This window comes from Drosophila arizonae, chromosome 3, assembly GCF_054131065.1.
Source record: "Drosophila arizonae isolate 15081-1271.41 chromosome 3, UAZ_ARI_1.0, whole genome shotgun sequence".
Classification (NCBI taxonomy): Eukaryota; Metazoa; Arthropoda; class Insecta; order Diptera; family Drosophilidae; genus Drosophila; species Drosophila arizonae.
The window spans coordinates 4,355,376-4,370,422 of record NC_142923.1 but is presented as its reverse complement, the minus strand read 5'-3'; the positions used below and the strand labels follow the sequence as shown (position 1 = coordinate 4,370,422).

Sequence of the window (15,047 nt, the reverse complement as noted above, 5' to 3'; positions counted from 1 at the left end):
AACAAATGTCACTTTTCAGTTTTTTTCCATCGAATCAATTTTCAGTGGACGCAACGCAGAGCTCGACCGCGGTTCGATGTCAGCCAAAAGGCGAACCGAGTGGTGCCAACGCATTTTAATTAGCCAAAACGTGAAGAAAATTCGCAAAATTCAATAAGAAAACAAAAAATGTTTGGAAAATGCTAGACAAACAAAGTGCGGCACAAGTGAAGAGCGGGAGAGACGCAGTGGGGCATACATGAATTTAAATACAAAATAATTATAAAATAGAAAATTAGAATTTTCCAAGCCAAGCGAATATGTCGTCGTCCTACACGTATTCAAAGCCCACCTTTACCATCACAGATCATTCGTATGATCCCTTCCACCTGCAACCTCTGGAAACTGCAGCGGCCAATGGCGAGGACGATGACAACGATCCCGATGAGGATGCGGATCGCTATACCAAGCTCCAGGATCTCGTACGCTGGCTGCACTTCAATGCCAAGCATCGTCGCAGCTGGTAAGTCGCAGGTCCTTTATCCAAATCAAGTATACGCCGCGTGCGGCCACTTTTATTTGTCTGACAGAAAGTTTTTCAATTAAGCAACTCGAGCATTTAATTGGCCCTAATGGCATTGGGAACGTTTCCCCGTCTGTTGATTTGGTCTTAAGTACTTTTTATTGGGCATTCGTGCTTCGAGCCCCTTTTCTTCAGGACCTTAGTGCTGCTTTTCTTGGAAATCAAATCTTTTCCGCTTGAAGACTATTCCAACAAATCGGCAAATTATTCATTTGGCTTAGTTTTCCCAACTCAAGTGACATTTTTGGTCGACAACAAGAGTTTTTATTTATTCTGCCCAGCAAATTGTGAAAAATGTGACACAAATGGCTTTATCTATATTTTTATGGCAGAGGACAGCAACCAGATAGATAGAGGAAGATGGCAAGCATAGATATACAAGAAAGCAGATTGGATCTATATCGATTCCTTGCCCTGCTCAGCATGCCTTGCCAGGGTGGAAAAATAAATAAATAGCTGTAGCTATATTTTGGAAAATTTTAATATAAATTACATATACATTTGATATATACAAACTCATAAATCAAAATAGTTATCTATTAAAAATGACACTAAATAAATTACTAAAAAACAATTGTACATAATATTCATGCTAAAGAAAAATTAAATTAAAATTAATAATAAAAATATTTTACAAAACAAAGTATTTTAAAATACATAAAATCAATTAAATAAAATACTTTTAAAAAAAATTCTACATATACCAAAACATAAGCAAAAAATTAAAATAAATAAAAAACAAGGCTTACAGACAATTTAAAATATAAAAATCATTAAAAATAAATTATTCACGTTTTACAAAAATAATCATAAAATATTCAAAAAAATAATAATACAAAATTAATATATTTTTAAATATTATAAATATTTTCAATTAATATATACAAATATCTAAATGCCTAAATGCAAAATTTTTGTTCACAATATACCAAAAAATTCAAAATAAAATAAAAAATAAAAAAATTTAATTTAAAACTTAAAAAATTAAAAATAAGTTCTACATAAATAATAACAATATAGAATTAGTGTCAATAGCAATTCGAATAGTGATGGATGACAGCCTATTTATTATTCACAGTTTCATTTCAGAGAACAGTTAATGAGTGCAGCTACCTAAAAAGTAGACTTATGAGAGACGTGCTTAACATCTGAATGCATCTGAGTTATTTTAAGTGAAATATATTACGGTCGGGGAATATCCGTAAACATAAATCGTAGAATCGTGTTGTATTTTTTGTTTGTTTATTTTTTTTTCGCTGCCCACTCATGAAAATTAATAGACCTATAAATATAGCTCATATATTCATAGCATTTATGCCGCTGGCAATTTAAATGTCGACTCTTGAGCCACATAAATGCCAATTTAGGCATAAGAGTGCGTTATCTATAGTCCGATTTCAATTAAAAGTTCCGCCAGCAACGAAAACTCACAGCTAGATCTAATTGAAGAAGATAATAAAGCTGTCTAAATAAAGCTAAGCTTAAAGAAGAGACGTATACAAATATTACAGCTTAGGCATTATACAATATTTGGAAATGGAAGCAAGATTTTTTCTTATGGAAAATTTTAAGCGAGGTTTTTCTAGTTTTCATTTACTTTTCTTATAAATATTAAAAAAAATTAAATAATTTTTTTTTTTATTTATTTCTAATTTTATTACTATTGATAACTACTTGAAATATGTGTGTCAGTCAATCGATCAATCATTCTACCAATTATTCAAACATAAACGTTAATCAATTAATTTATATTGGTATGCACAGTCATCCAATCAATCTATTAAAAAGCATAAAATTATCCTATAGTTTATAGATCACAAAAACCAGGAACAAACCAGATATGTACATACATATGTATATGTATAAGTCTATCAATCAATCAATATACGTAACACTCATATCAATCAGTTGCTATATATGCTTAACATAGTATATGACTCAGCCCAACACATTAACTGTTAAATAATTTCATAGAGGGTCATAAATATAGCCCCTGACTAAATCGATTATTGATTCAAAAAAAAAAATCTTTTTTTTTTCTCATTAATAATACATTAAACTAAATTGCTTAGAATCTTTTTAAGCTGCTTGAATGTCATTAAATTCCAAGAAATAAATAGAAGGCTTTTCTTTATTCAATTTGTAGGTCAGAATTGTTAGCCTTGGCAGTGACAAAGGCTATCTATTTCATGGCGGCAAAGTTGTCTAGCAGACTACTAAAGACTAAAAGAGTGAAAGGCAGGGAAACAGACGTATAGAGAAAACATAGTTAAAGGGGACAGAGAGAGAGAGAGAGAGAGAGAGAGCGAGACTAGGAAGGTAAAGAAAAGTGGCAAAAGCAATTACCACGTGATCAATTTTTAATAGAACCAAACAAAAGGTAAGAAAACACGTCGAAAGCAAGGTGGCCTGATATGATGTACCAAGTGCCATTACATTGGGCTAGTAGGCGTGGCTGGCAGTGGGTGTGGCACACACTGACCACATGAGTGTGTGCGGAAACACGGCTAACACAGTTTCTGTTTCAGCGCCCTTTTCCGGTTGTGCATTGTGGGTTTTCCGCCAAGAATTTTCTGTGAAACGAATTGTTTGCCAGCCCGACCAGGTGTGAATAGGTGTTGGATTACAATACAGGTGTATGAACATGTCTGTCCATGTGTGTGCACGTGTGTGTGTCGACTTCCGTGCAAGTTCCAGTCTTTTTGTGTTTTGGAAGCGATTAAAACAGGTTGAACTAAGTCCGAATATATTGTACAACATATAGGTCTGACATTTACATGGCTCCCATCAATGTAAATTGTCCAAACGTGTGGATAAAGGGTCTCTCTAATTGGCATCTTGTAGAAGCACACTTAAATGCCAACAACAGATTTCTATAGAAGCAAACACTTCAAGCATTGAGCCGAATCTTGAAAGCCCTTGAGGAACTTAAGGTTAATGCTTACTAGTCTGGTTCTAATATGAAGTTTTTCATACCTTACCTCAATCCCAAATTTGAAGAGTCTAAATTCTAATTAGTATAGACTCCAATTAGCTATTTCTAATTAGCATCAGTCGCACTTTGAAAGCATTTAAGTGAATCGCTTTGCCGTACACAGAAAAGTCAACTATGCAGAAAATAAATGGCAGCTTGTAATATCCTAAGGATAACCTTCTTTTCTAACCCACTCTACGGATTCTAATCCATGTTCTCAGCTCGTTCTGCTACCTGTTGCTAAATGCATTTCCTAGTACTTTTCAATAGCAGAAAACACTCAAAGTCAGGTATGCAACAGCTGCACCCATTTGGCGTATCACATGTCACATTCGAGACACTCGGTCACAGTGAGAGCGCCTGTTCACAGTGACTGTTCACCTACTGCGCCTTTCATCTTCATTAAATGATTGTGGGCGGGGTGAAAATTGCAAAATAAAGGAGCTTAAATTTCAATTGAATGTGGTTTAAGTGCAAGGCAGCGCGTGGCTCGAGAAACGCAACAAATATGAGAACAAGAGGCTGTAAATGTGACGACCGAGTGATACCCTAGAAAATTAGAAATGAAAAAATTCATAGTGAATATAATTCATATCATTTACTATCCCATTATACTGAACTATTGTATTTTAAGTTTGCTTTTTATATTTTTTCATCTTTGTTTTGTATTTTATATTTAATATATCTGAAATACCCTGTATAAAACACAGCTGCAAAATATTTCTTATAAAACATATTATTTTCTATCACTGCTAGTTGTGCATACCCCTTTAAAAATAGTGTAAATTAAAGAGTATATGGACAGCACAATAATGTGATGTTATCGTAGTTATTATAATACGCATACGCCAGGGATGCCAGGGATAGACTGGTACTCCTTACTCTGCCCGCGCTGCTCCGATTATGTATCACTTATATGTATATATGTACAATGTATATGTATGTGTATATGAGTGTTTGTGTGTATCTATATAAATCTATGTTCACTTCATTGTCACTGATTTTTTGCGCTTTTTTATTTTTGTATTCAATAACACTTGAGTTGAATTGAGTTGCAAATGCGAAGAAATCGAGAGAATTTAGACAAGCACAACAAAACTCAGCACACACACCTATGCACACACACACTATGATGTAAATTTGTACAAATTTATCTTTTGTCAGTGCAGAGAATTAGAGCATTCGAGATTTAAGGCTTGAGCTTTCGCTTTTGCCTCGGCTTCTGCTTCTGCTTCTGCCTTTGCTTCATCTTTTGTGCGTTTTGTCAGTCTATAAATAAATGCGAGAATATATTTCGTTGTCAATTTGAGCACATTTTGGTTGGATATTGCGAATTTTCTACGTAGTTAGGTTGATTTTCTTACGCCTCCCATTGATGGGTGATATGACATGTGACTGAATAGGGGACTTGAAACCTTGGAGACACGTGACTCACGAAAAACATTTATTATCAAATTTCTGTTTCTGTATATATATATGTGTATTTATTACAATATACTCTCTCGAGTGAGTATGTTGGTATATTAGTTTTCTACAATTTTCCACTCATTGTCATCAATCTGTTCTTCTCTGAAAAGAAGTTCAAATTAGCTGAAATTTTATTAAATACGCACAAATATATTTCATAGTTTTTTAACTAGGATACTCATCGCAGTCAAGTCACTGGCGACCCCTTCGGCAAATGGACCTTTAAAGTATATGATCTTACAATTGCGTCATAAATCAAATCTTTTTAAAAATTAATTGGTTGGTTCGTCAAATATATTGAAGCTCGTTCGATTCTAAGGCCATTGGCAGGTTTCTATTTATAAATAAACAATAAATAAACAACAAATATATATATACTGGAAAGTTATAAAAATAAAATTATTAAAGTACCTTAAATAACTAGAGCTTGATGAAAACATACAAGAAACTTTTATTGCTATAAATTAAGGGGGAAAAAAATTAAAACACACAAAAGTTGCTTAGCTTTTGTAGCTTCATAAAAAATAGAAAAAGCGTGTTCATAATTTGTTTATAAATTTTGCCAAATTGTTTTGTCAATTGATAAACTAATAGAGAATTATCCAAAAATTCTATTCTTAGAACATGAATAGAATATGAATATGAATATGAATATGAATATGAATATGAATATGAATATGAATATGAATATGAATATGAATATGCATATGATATGAATATGAATATGAATATAATATGAATATGAATATGAATATGAAATGAATATGAATATGAATATGAATATGAATTGAATATGAATATGTAATATGAATATGAATATGAATATGAATATGAATATGAATATGATATATGAATATGAATATGAATTATGAATGACTATGACTATGAATATGAATATGAATATGAATATGAATATGATAATATGAATCTGAATATGAATATGAATATGAATATGAATATGAATATGAATATGAATATGAATATGAATATGAATATGAATATGAATATGAATATGAATATGAATATGAATATGAATATGAATATGAATATGAATATGAATATGAATATGAATATGAATATGAATATGAATATGAATATGAATATGAATATGAATATGAATATGAATATGAATATGAATAGACTATGACTATGAATATGAATATGAATATGAATATGAATATGAATATGAATATGAATATGAATATGAATATGAATATGAATATGAATATGAATGAATATGAATATGAATATGAATATGAATATGAATAGAATATGAATATGAATATGAATATGAATATGAATATGAATATGAATATGAATATGAATATGAATATGAATATGAATAGAATATGAATATGAATATGAATGATATGAATATGAATATGAATATGAATATGAATATGAATATGAATATGAATATGAATATGAATATGAATATGAATATGAATATGAATATGAATATGATATGAATATGAATATGAATATGAATATGAATATGAATATGAATATGAATATGAATATGAATATGAATATGAATATGAATATGAATATGAATATGAATATGAATATGAATATGAATATGAATATGAATATGAATATGAATATGAGTGTGAATATAACGTATGAGTATCCATATATCGATACGATTATGAAGATTAATAAGAATTTTGTTTTGAATGATTATGAATATTAATTTGAAATAAAAATAAAAGTGTTTGAATAAAAAGCATTATTTACAGTTCAATGGCCACAGCTAGGGCTATTATATAGGCAAATGGATAAAGAACGGGTTAGGGAGAGTCCTCCAAGGCGTTCAAGTTCAAGCCGAGCACGGATAGAGAGAGGAAGAGGGCAAGAGGGAAGGTCACATGTCAGAGAGAGACCTGACTGGAAATAGAGAGCGCATCGAGAACATTCAACAGCTTGCATTGAAAGCAGCAATTGAAAGCTCTAATGCTTGATTCAACTTGGCAAACTAGCTTTCAATGCGACTTTCAATCAATCAGAGAGGCAAAACAGCTGCGTAGGCAGACTCGGAGCGTTCTATTGAGCAAGAAGGGGGAGACTACGGAACAGCGCGTAGCATCCGAGATTTATTCAGTGTCCAACTTTTGGCTGAAACGGACGTGCCGCTCCCGTGCTCTGTGTGTCGCTCTCTACGTCGGTCTTCGGTTTTCGTTTTACGGGTTTGCGAGTTGTGACAAAGAACAAAATAGAGAAAAAAAACAAAATAGCTGAATACAAAATAAAATGTTTAATTAAAAAGTCAAAAGAGAAGCAAACATTGAGAAGCGATAAACAATTAAAAAACTTTCGGAATAAAATAAATTGAAACAATAAAAAGTAATTTAGTGAACAGCCAAAAGTGTTGTAAAGTGCGTAAAGTAGTTGCCTCTTGGGACAGGTATCTGATTTTTGCTAAGCTACCGGCTTATTCTATATTTTATAGGACTATATCCTGGGCACTGCACGCTACATGAATTGCCTAAGTCTAACTAGTGAGTAAGCTTAGTGCTGCCTTAGCTGAGATGCAGAGATTGAGGTTCTCAGTGCAATTTAAAAAAGAGTTAAGTTTATAATTTGTATGAGGTATAGAATTCTATGTACCTCAGTGCTTGGAAGAAGTTCACAAAGAGCAATAATTAATGGATTGTTTTATGAGGCAATGCAATTAGAATTCCAAATAATATATCTGACCGGTTATAAATATATAAACCTCTGATAAATTCTTTTGGTTGCATAGGGATATATGTACATGTATGTCTATTTTTTTATATATGCATAGCTACATATATACCTATAGAGGTGTGCCGAGAGGTATATAATAACATTGCAAATTTTTATAGTCTAGTAATGCAAAAAAAGTAAAATTTACATATGCAAATTTTAAAACGTGTTTAAATACATACTTATAATTTATGTGCACGTTGCTGGTAAAATGTAACCGACCCAATCCATTATACTTAGGCGAGAATATATATTATTCTATCTTTCTATCGTCTTATATGAAATTGATAATTTGTAAATGAATCATATATTTGCTCATTAATTTTTCACATAGTTAACTATGCATAGTTTAGCATCAACAAATGGCAATATTTGCAATATTTTCACGCTTTGCTCAGCTAAATTCATAAAGCCCAGTATCCCTTAGAAATATATATGTATATAATATATGTGCATATTTGTTATAAAGAGTTTACAAAGTGAAGTTAATAGTTGATAGCTATATATATATTTATGTACATATACATATATAAATATACCTTATTACTATGTAAGCTTACTAAACTACTCTTAGCACTCAATCGATGACACATAAGTTATTTAAGCGACCTATAATAGATTCGAGCCAACGCTTTTCTATATATATTTCATATACCATAAAAAAGAGACTTGATAAATGTTAATACAAATAAACTGTTAATGCTAATAAACTGTTGCTAAGCCAATGATTGCCACTTTGTTTAGCCTCAACAAATTTTAAGAATTAGCGGAGTCCACATAGTAGAATAGTAGTTTACCACTTGGCATATACTTCATACCCCAAAATTATATATGACGTTCGTGAAATTTTCACTGATTTTTATTTTTTATCCAAGCTGTTTGACTAAATTTAATTTGTCACAATTTTTTACAATTCTATTGACTGCAGGGTATCTGCAAGTCGTAGCTAATGAGCTTTTATCCTTTATTCAACTCGTTTTATTTATAAGCTGTCTGGCTGAACAGCAAATAATCTATCCAATTTACTGTTATTCTTATACTTCACCCATATCCTTGAAGCTTGTGAAATTTAAAAGTCCATCGCACCTGCAGTACACCTGCCCAAAAGTTTCACGAAAAAGAGAAAATAAAAAAAAACCGATGCCACAAAATTCTTCAGCATTCAATTAACCTCATTGGAAATTTATCAGAGACCAAAGTGTGACAGAATCTCACATAAATATTAATCATATTAATCATATATTCGATTGACCGAGACACACCTTCAATAATTAACTGTATGTACATGTCAATATGTATGTATGTATATGTATATATGCAGTTACCTTTGGCCACGCAAATAAGCAATATATCCAAGCAGATAGAATCATTAAGAAATGACAAAAGTAGACAGCTGAACCTGAAAGTAGGCTACACAAAAATTACCACACACATACACACACTGTCGCCCCCACTCACACACATAGAGAAAGACATCTACTATGACTTAGCATAAACCTATTACAGCACATGCAATTTCAATAAAGTTTCCACAAAACTTTTTGGGTAAGAGTATTAAATAGACAAAACGAATTTTTGGGCTTTTACATCAAATAAAAATTCTCAGAAGTTACACTTTAAGAAAAACGGAGCTCATACTCTGAAATGAGTAAAAGATAATTGTAAATATAATTTAATTCTATAATATATTTGGACTCAAATAGGTTTTATATGTATATACTTATTTCTTTAAGTATTGCCTAACGATTTCCCTATTTAATGTGAAGGGGAAAAAACTAATAAAAATTCAAAAATTAGTAGACAAGTTTTATGAAATAAATATATAAAATATATTCCAGACAATCACCTCTATCTCTCTCTTTGGCTTGCACTTTTTCTCTCTCACTCTCACTTACTCATCTGTCGTCAGTCCATCATCTCTCTTTGCTTCTCTCTCTGGGTCTCTCTTTCGCACTAACTCTCTTTCTCTCTCTCTTTCTGTCTTGCTTCCTTTCTTATCTCTCTACCTGTTTGTATCAGTCATCTGTTTCTACCCTCTTTCCTCTCTACTCTCTATCCTCTCTCTTTCGCTCATTCTCGCTCACTCATATCTCTTCTCTAGCTCTCACACTCTGGCCTTAACTCTTTATGGTCCTTTTGTCACTTTCTCTCTCAGACTCTCTCCTTTCTCTATTAGATCTCCCTTCCTTCTACTTAAAGCCCAGGGTATCTCACAGTCAGCAATGTTTGCTCAACTTAACACCAACTTGTTGTTTGTTGTGCGTGGGCTTATGTCTTACTTGTCTGTCTCTGCGTGCATGTGAGTGTGTGTTTGTGTGTGTGTGAGTGCGTTTGTCTGTGCGTTTCTTGTTATGGGACTTGCTGACAAAACACCTACTTTTATTTCGTTTTCATTTCATTTTCATTTCGTTCTTCCAACTTTGCACGAAAACAACATGAAAAGTTTTCCAGTCGCTGCTCTGAGAATACTTTGCAGACTTTTTTTTTTTTTTTTTTTTGTTGCGTACATTTGGAATTTCATAAATTTTTAACTGATTGCCAAAAGCGCCAAGCGGTTACAACAAATGTCTAAATTTGTTACCTTTTTGTACCCCACTTTATGAAAATTTAAATCTATTCTTAATCAGCAGTAACAGTTGATTTGATAAGGGTAGACAAAACTCAGCTAGTCGCGCTGTCTTAATGCTGTTCACAAATGAGGAAGAAAAGAGAGAAAGCATCATATATATTTTACATTCGAATTAAAGTGACTGGATATCTCCTATTATCTCAGGACTATTCCACGAATTTCTTTACACAAAAATATCCTTAATTATATTCACAGTACCTTCAAAATTTCTTACGCTGTCTCTTATTACCATATCATAATTATAAATGCAGAATAATTAAATGAGAAAATATATTTTAATATTCAAAACCGAAAATGAAATACGTGAAACCATATTCAAATGAAATATATCTACATTATTCTTAGAACTTCCTTAAAATTCAAATTTTCAATAAAATGTAACAAAGTTTACCTAGAAAAATCGTAGAGTGAGGGTATTTCAACTTCAGAGCACAGCAAATAAAAAATTATTTTTGTTTTTGCGGTTCACGTTTTGTGCAAACATCTCTCTGTTTTTGGGTAAATGTCGAAACTTTTTTTGAATCGCAAAGTCATTAAAGCTGCTACATAATTAATACGAAAGAAATTTAGGAAAAGTTAATTTGCATATAATATACGCGCACACACACACACATTTATATTTCAATAAACACATATGAGAGTTGGCTTTATATTTAGCAGCTTATAGCTAGGAGCTCTAATTCGGTGTGTTTGTATGTGTGTGTGTAGGTTTGGGTCATTGGGTCATTCGCTTGCCTGAGCGTCCAACCGGAAGCCCATTTAATATCCCTATCACGGTCCAAGCAGGCGCAGCACCTAATCCCAGGTGTACATGAGTGTGCGTGAATGTGTGTGTAGGTGTTTCTCTGTGTGTGTGTGTGTGTGTGTGCAGTCAGTCAGTTATTTTGCATAATTTGTTGAGCAACCCCTTTGGCAAATTCCAGCCGCCAGCAACCAGGCCACATTTTTAATTACTTCATTTATTTCTGGCCCGGCCGGCTGCTAATTAATCGATTAATCGATTAGTCGATGGTGCACGACTGCATCAGGATTAGTTTTTGGCAAACAACATAATCAACTGAAAATTAATACGCATTACACAAATTGAGTAGCAAACAGCAGCCAAAGCCGAGACGCTACGTGACCGACAACAGACCCAATACAATTATCTACGCGAGCTGCTGGTAACACTAGTCAACAGGGTGCAGACATATGAAAACATGAAAATATGAAGTCGCATTATTATTGACAATATATGTGGATAGATGATCAAATAGATGAACGACTACAGGGATAGATGGAGTATATGTATAGATGAAGGGAAAGTTAGGTGAATAGATGGAATAAGTGGATAAGTAGATAGATAGATAAGTAGATATTTGGATAGGTGAATAAATGGACAGTTGGAAAGATGAATAGGTGGATAGGTAGATAAATGAATAGATGGACAGTCGGAAAATAAAATATAAAGATAGAAAGTTAGACTGATAGATAGATTACAAGAAATATAGATGATAGATGCATAGATGGATAAATTATATAAGAATTAATAAAGAAATAGATGGATAGATGAATTTATAAATGATAAATGAATACACGGAGACATGGATAAATGGATAGAAAGATGTATAGATAGATGGATGTATACTTAAATGGATATATGGAGAGATAAGTGGTTAAATAAATAGATATGGATAAATTTAGATATGAATGGATAGTAGATAGATAGATGGATACCTGAATGAATCAATTCATTCTATTGATGGATGGAATAATAGAAATGTAGACGATAAAAAAATAATAATAATAATTAGTAATTGGATAACTATTTATTATTTTCTATTATTTAATAACTGACGGATCTGACGAACTATCCGAACACTAAAATTTGTAGGCTAGTCTAATAGAGCTTAAGTGGATGGGCTGCTTTAATAAAAACTTTCAGATCAACTGAGACGTGCTTACACCAAGACAGCAGCCCATATTTGAGTGTGTGTGTGTGTGGGTGCGTGAGGGCGTTTAGTTTTACAAGTATATGTGTGTGTATGTGCATGATGTGTCTAGTGATTTGGCGATTGGAGCTGAGAATCTGCCCCAGGCGTAAATGAATATTGATTCATTGATTTCTAATCAGTTGAGCAACGCGGGTGGTTCATCCATCACAAAGGAACGACACGCTGCGTGCAAAGCACCACCTGCTGTGCCCACCCCGCTCCCTGGCACTAGCCCACTTCTAATTACTGCCGACTATCTTGCTGATTTGTCAACTTATTATTAATCCTGGTCTTTTCCTAGTATTGCGTGAAATGGGCTATGATGATTTGTTGCCTAGATATGATAAATGGAAGGAATAGATGTAGATGCTATAAAAGTTTTATCCTAATGGAAAAATAGTAAATTTCGTATTAAATATTTTGTAAGGTAGATCGAACCACCTCACTTTGAGACTTGCTCTTTTAAGTAAAACTCGAGAACTTTAAAAGCTAGATGAAGCCTATTTAGTATGTGGATTCTTGAAACTCTTATACAAACTTAGAATATTTGATTTCATGAATAGCAACGCCCTATTCAAACGAAATCAGAAATTAAAAACTTGAACTTTTTTGTAGAACAAAAAAGTTGAAAAAGTTTTTGGGTATCTCTTAGTCAGCCACTCCACGCTAGCTCGGTGGTGCTACTTATTTTTGGGAGTCGATTCATGTAACTGTTTTGTGCGTGCCAGCGGATGAACTTGAAGTGACGTACGACTGAATATTTCATTCACTTCAGCAGCAGCAAAGTGAAAGCAACGTGGCGTATGCGTAATGCGTAATGCGAGTGACATTTGAAGTGAACGAAAGGAACGTGCAGAAGCGATAAAATATATAAAAAAAAATAAATAATTAAATATAACAAAAATAATACTAAGGGAGGAAACTTACAGCAAGATGTACAAGAGAAAGGCTTAGGGCAAAGCGCAAACTCGATTTGCAGCAGACGTAAAAAGAAAAAAATCAAATCAGAAATAAGAAAAATACAAATGAATGTGATTTGCGATAATAATTAATAAATAACAATTAATAAATAGCCACAACCAGTTCCAAACAACATTTGTGGTCTTAGGTAATTTCACCAGAGGCGCAAATTAAACTCAATTCAATTCAGTGAACAAAAACCACGCGAGCTAATTTAATTAAAGTCAGCAACGACTTTCGAGGCCAGCTACAGTAAATACAGCAACAACATCAACAACTACATCCACAACAACTTGAGCAAACGTCTGGGCAACGGCTTCAGCGTGGGTCACAGCCAGCGAGCAATTGGAGGCGAATCGAGACGCCGCAGACAGCGTTTCAGGATGCGCATGAAAGTGGGCAAATTCTGCCTGCAGCGCCAGGCATCAGGCCAGAGCGAAAAGTTTCCACTGCCCAGGTGAGTTGAGAAGCCTCAAAACAAGGGACAGAGACAGGGATAGCCACAGTGCAATAAGCACCATCTATGGCGCTGACAAAGAAGTTTGGCAATATAAAACAAAGTTCTCGCAATAAAAAGCTGAGCCGTATTTAGTGACAGCTGTCGTCACCATTTTCTTAAGTTATCGATAAATAATCAAACTTAACTTAAATGTTATAAGAGCCCCATTTATATCAATCTAAAGATATGTAACATATATATCGTGTTTCGCAATGTTTCATATAACTAAATTTGTTGCCCAATCTATACTCTTATATTATCGATGAATACTATAAACTAAGGCTATCTAAAATTTATAAAAGATCAACTTCAGTAAATATAAAATAATCCATATATCATATCATATAGAAATATTGTTTAACCAACCTAAGATTCCTCAAGATGCCTTTAACAACAGATGAAAGACTTATCGATATATCGTTATTTTCGGCTGCATGCCGGATATGTGCTAGTCGATATTTCTCAATAACTTTTTGACTTTCCAATAAGTTATCATGCTCCAAGACTAGGAACTCTCTAGCCACTAAAAACTTCATAATCATGTCAACTGCTTGCAGGGTATCTACTAGTCGCTCAAGCTTCAAGCTATTGAATCCACAAAAAGTTATCTTGGTCTCCAAAGAATTCAAAGCCTAACTTTGAGTTCAGCTGCTGGCAGGGTATCTAGTGCTCGTTCAAGCTCAATCGAACAGCAAACTTATTTTCTATAAATTATTATATGTTTGCACACATAAACAAGCATATACTTGGATATATGTATATAGGTATATATGTATGTATCTATATCCGCACAGGCAGGAGCAACGCACGTGCCTTTGACCCAAGTGGAGAGCGTCGCAAAGCTGAATCCCAACACGAAGTAGAAATAAGAAGAAAATAAAAGAAAAGAAAACATAAACATGCGGCGAGAGTTTCTCGAGGCGGTGGGCGAGCTGAGGCTAACAACTAATTTACCTCAAGTATAATGGCAAAAAGGACATGTGTCACCAAATGTAAAAGGCACTCAGCTCTACAAATAATGTCAAACATTTAATTTCCGTTCGACTGACAAATGCTCTCTGCTCAATTTAATGGGAAATTATTTAAATAATCTGGGCACATCATTGAATTTCAAAGGGCCAGGATATCAGAGCGAGTGGAATATCAGTGTGCCAGGTGGGCTGAATCCAATCCAGCCATCATCAATCAAACACACGATTCCTGCGTGAAATCTGCTCAAGATTAAGCCCCACAGTCACGTTGTCCTGACAACTCTC

At 33.4% G+C, this 15,047-nt stretch overlaps 1 protein-coding gene across 9 annotated transcripts in view; it reads left to right on the top strand.

Moving 5' to 3' along the window:
- The first annotated feature begins 36 nt into the window (after positions 1 to 36).
- The window catches only part of hoe1 (OCA2 melanosomal transmembrane protein hoepel1), a 31,187-nt gene continuing 16,176 nt past the window's right edge, over positions 37 to 15,047 (top strand). The window contains exons 1-2 of one of the 9 annotated variants that reach the window (XM_089463325.1): positions 7,081 to 7,378; positions 13,262 to 13,749. In XM_089463325.1, the coding sequence (XP_089319451.1) occupies positions 13,676 to 13,749 (74 nt within the window). In that variant the 5' untranslated portion in view covers positions 7,081 to 7,378; positions 13,262 to 13,675. Of the gene's footprint in view, positions 503 to 7,080; positions 7,408 to 13,095; positions 13,750 to 15,047 lie in introns of those variants that run through there. The other 8 variants (XM_089463322.1, XM_089463321.1, XM_089463324.1 and 5 more) reach the window with 8 other exon arrangements.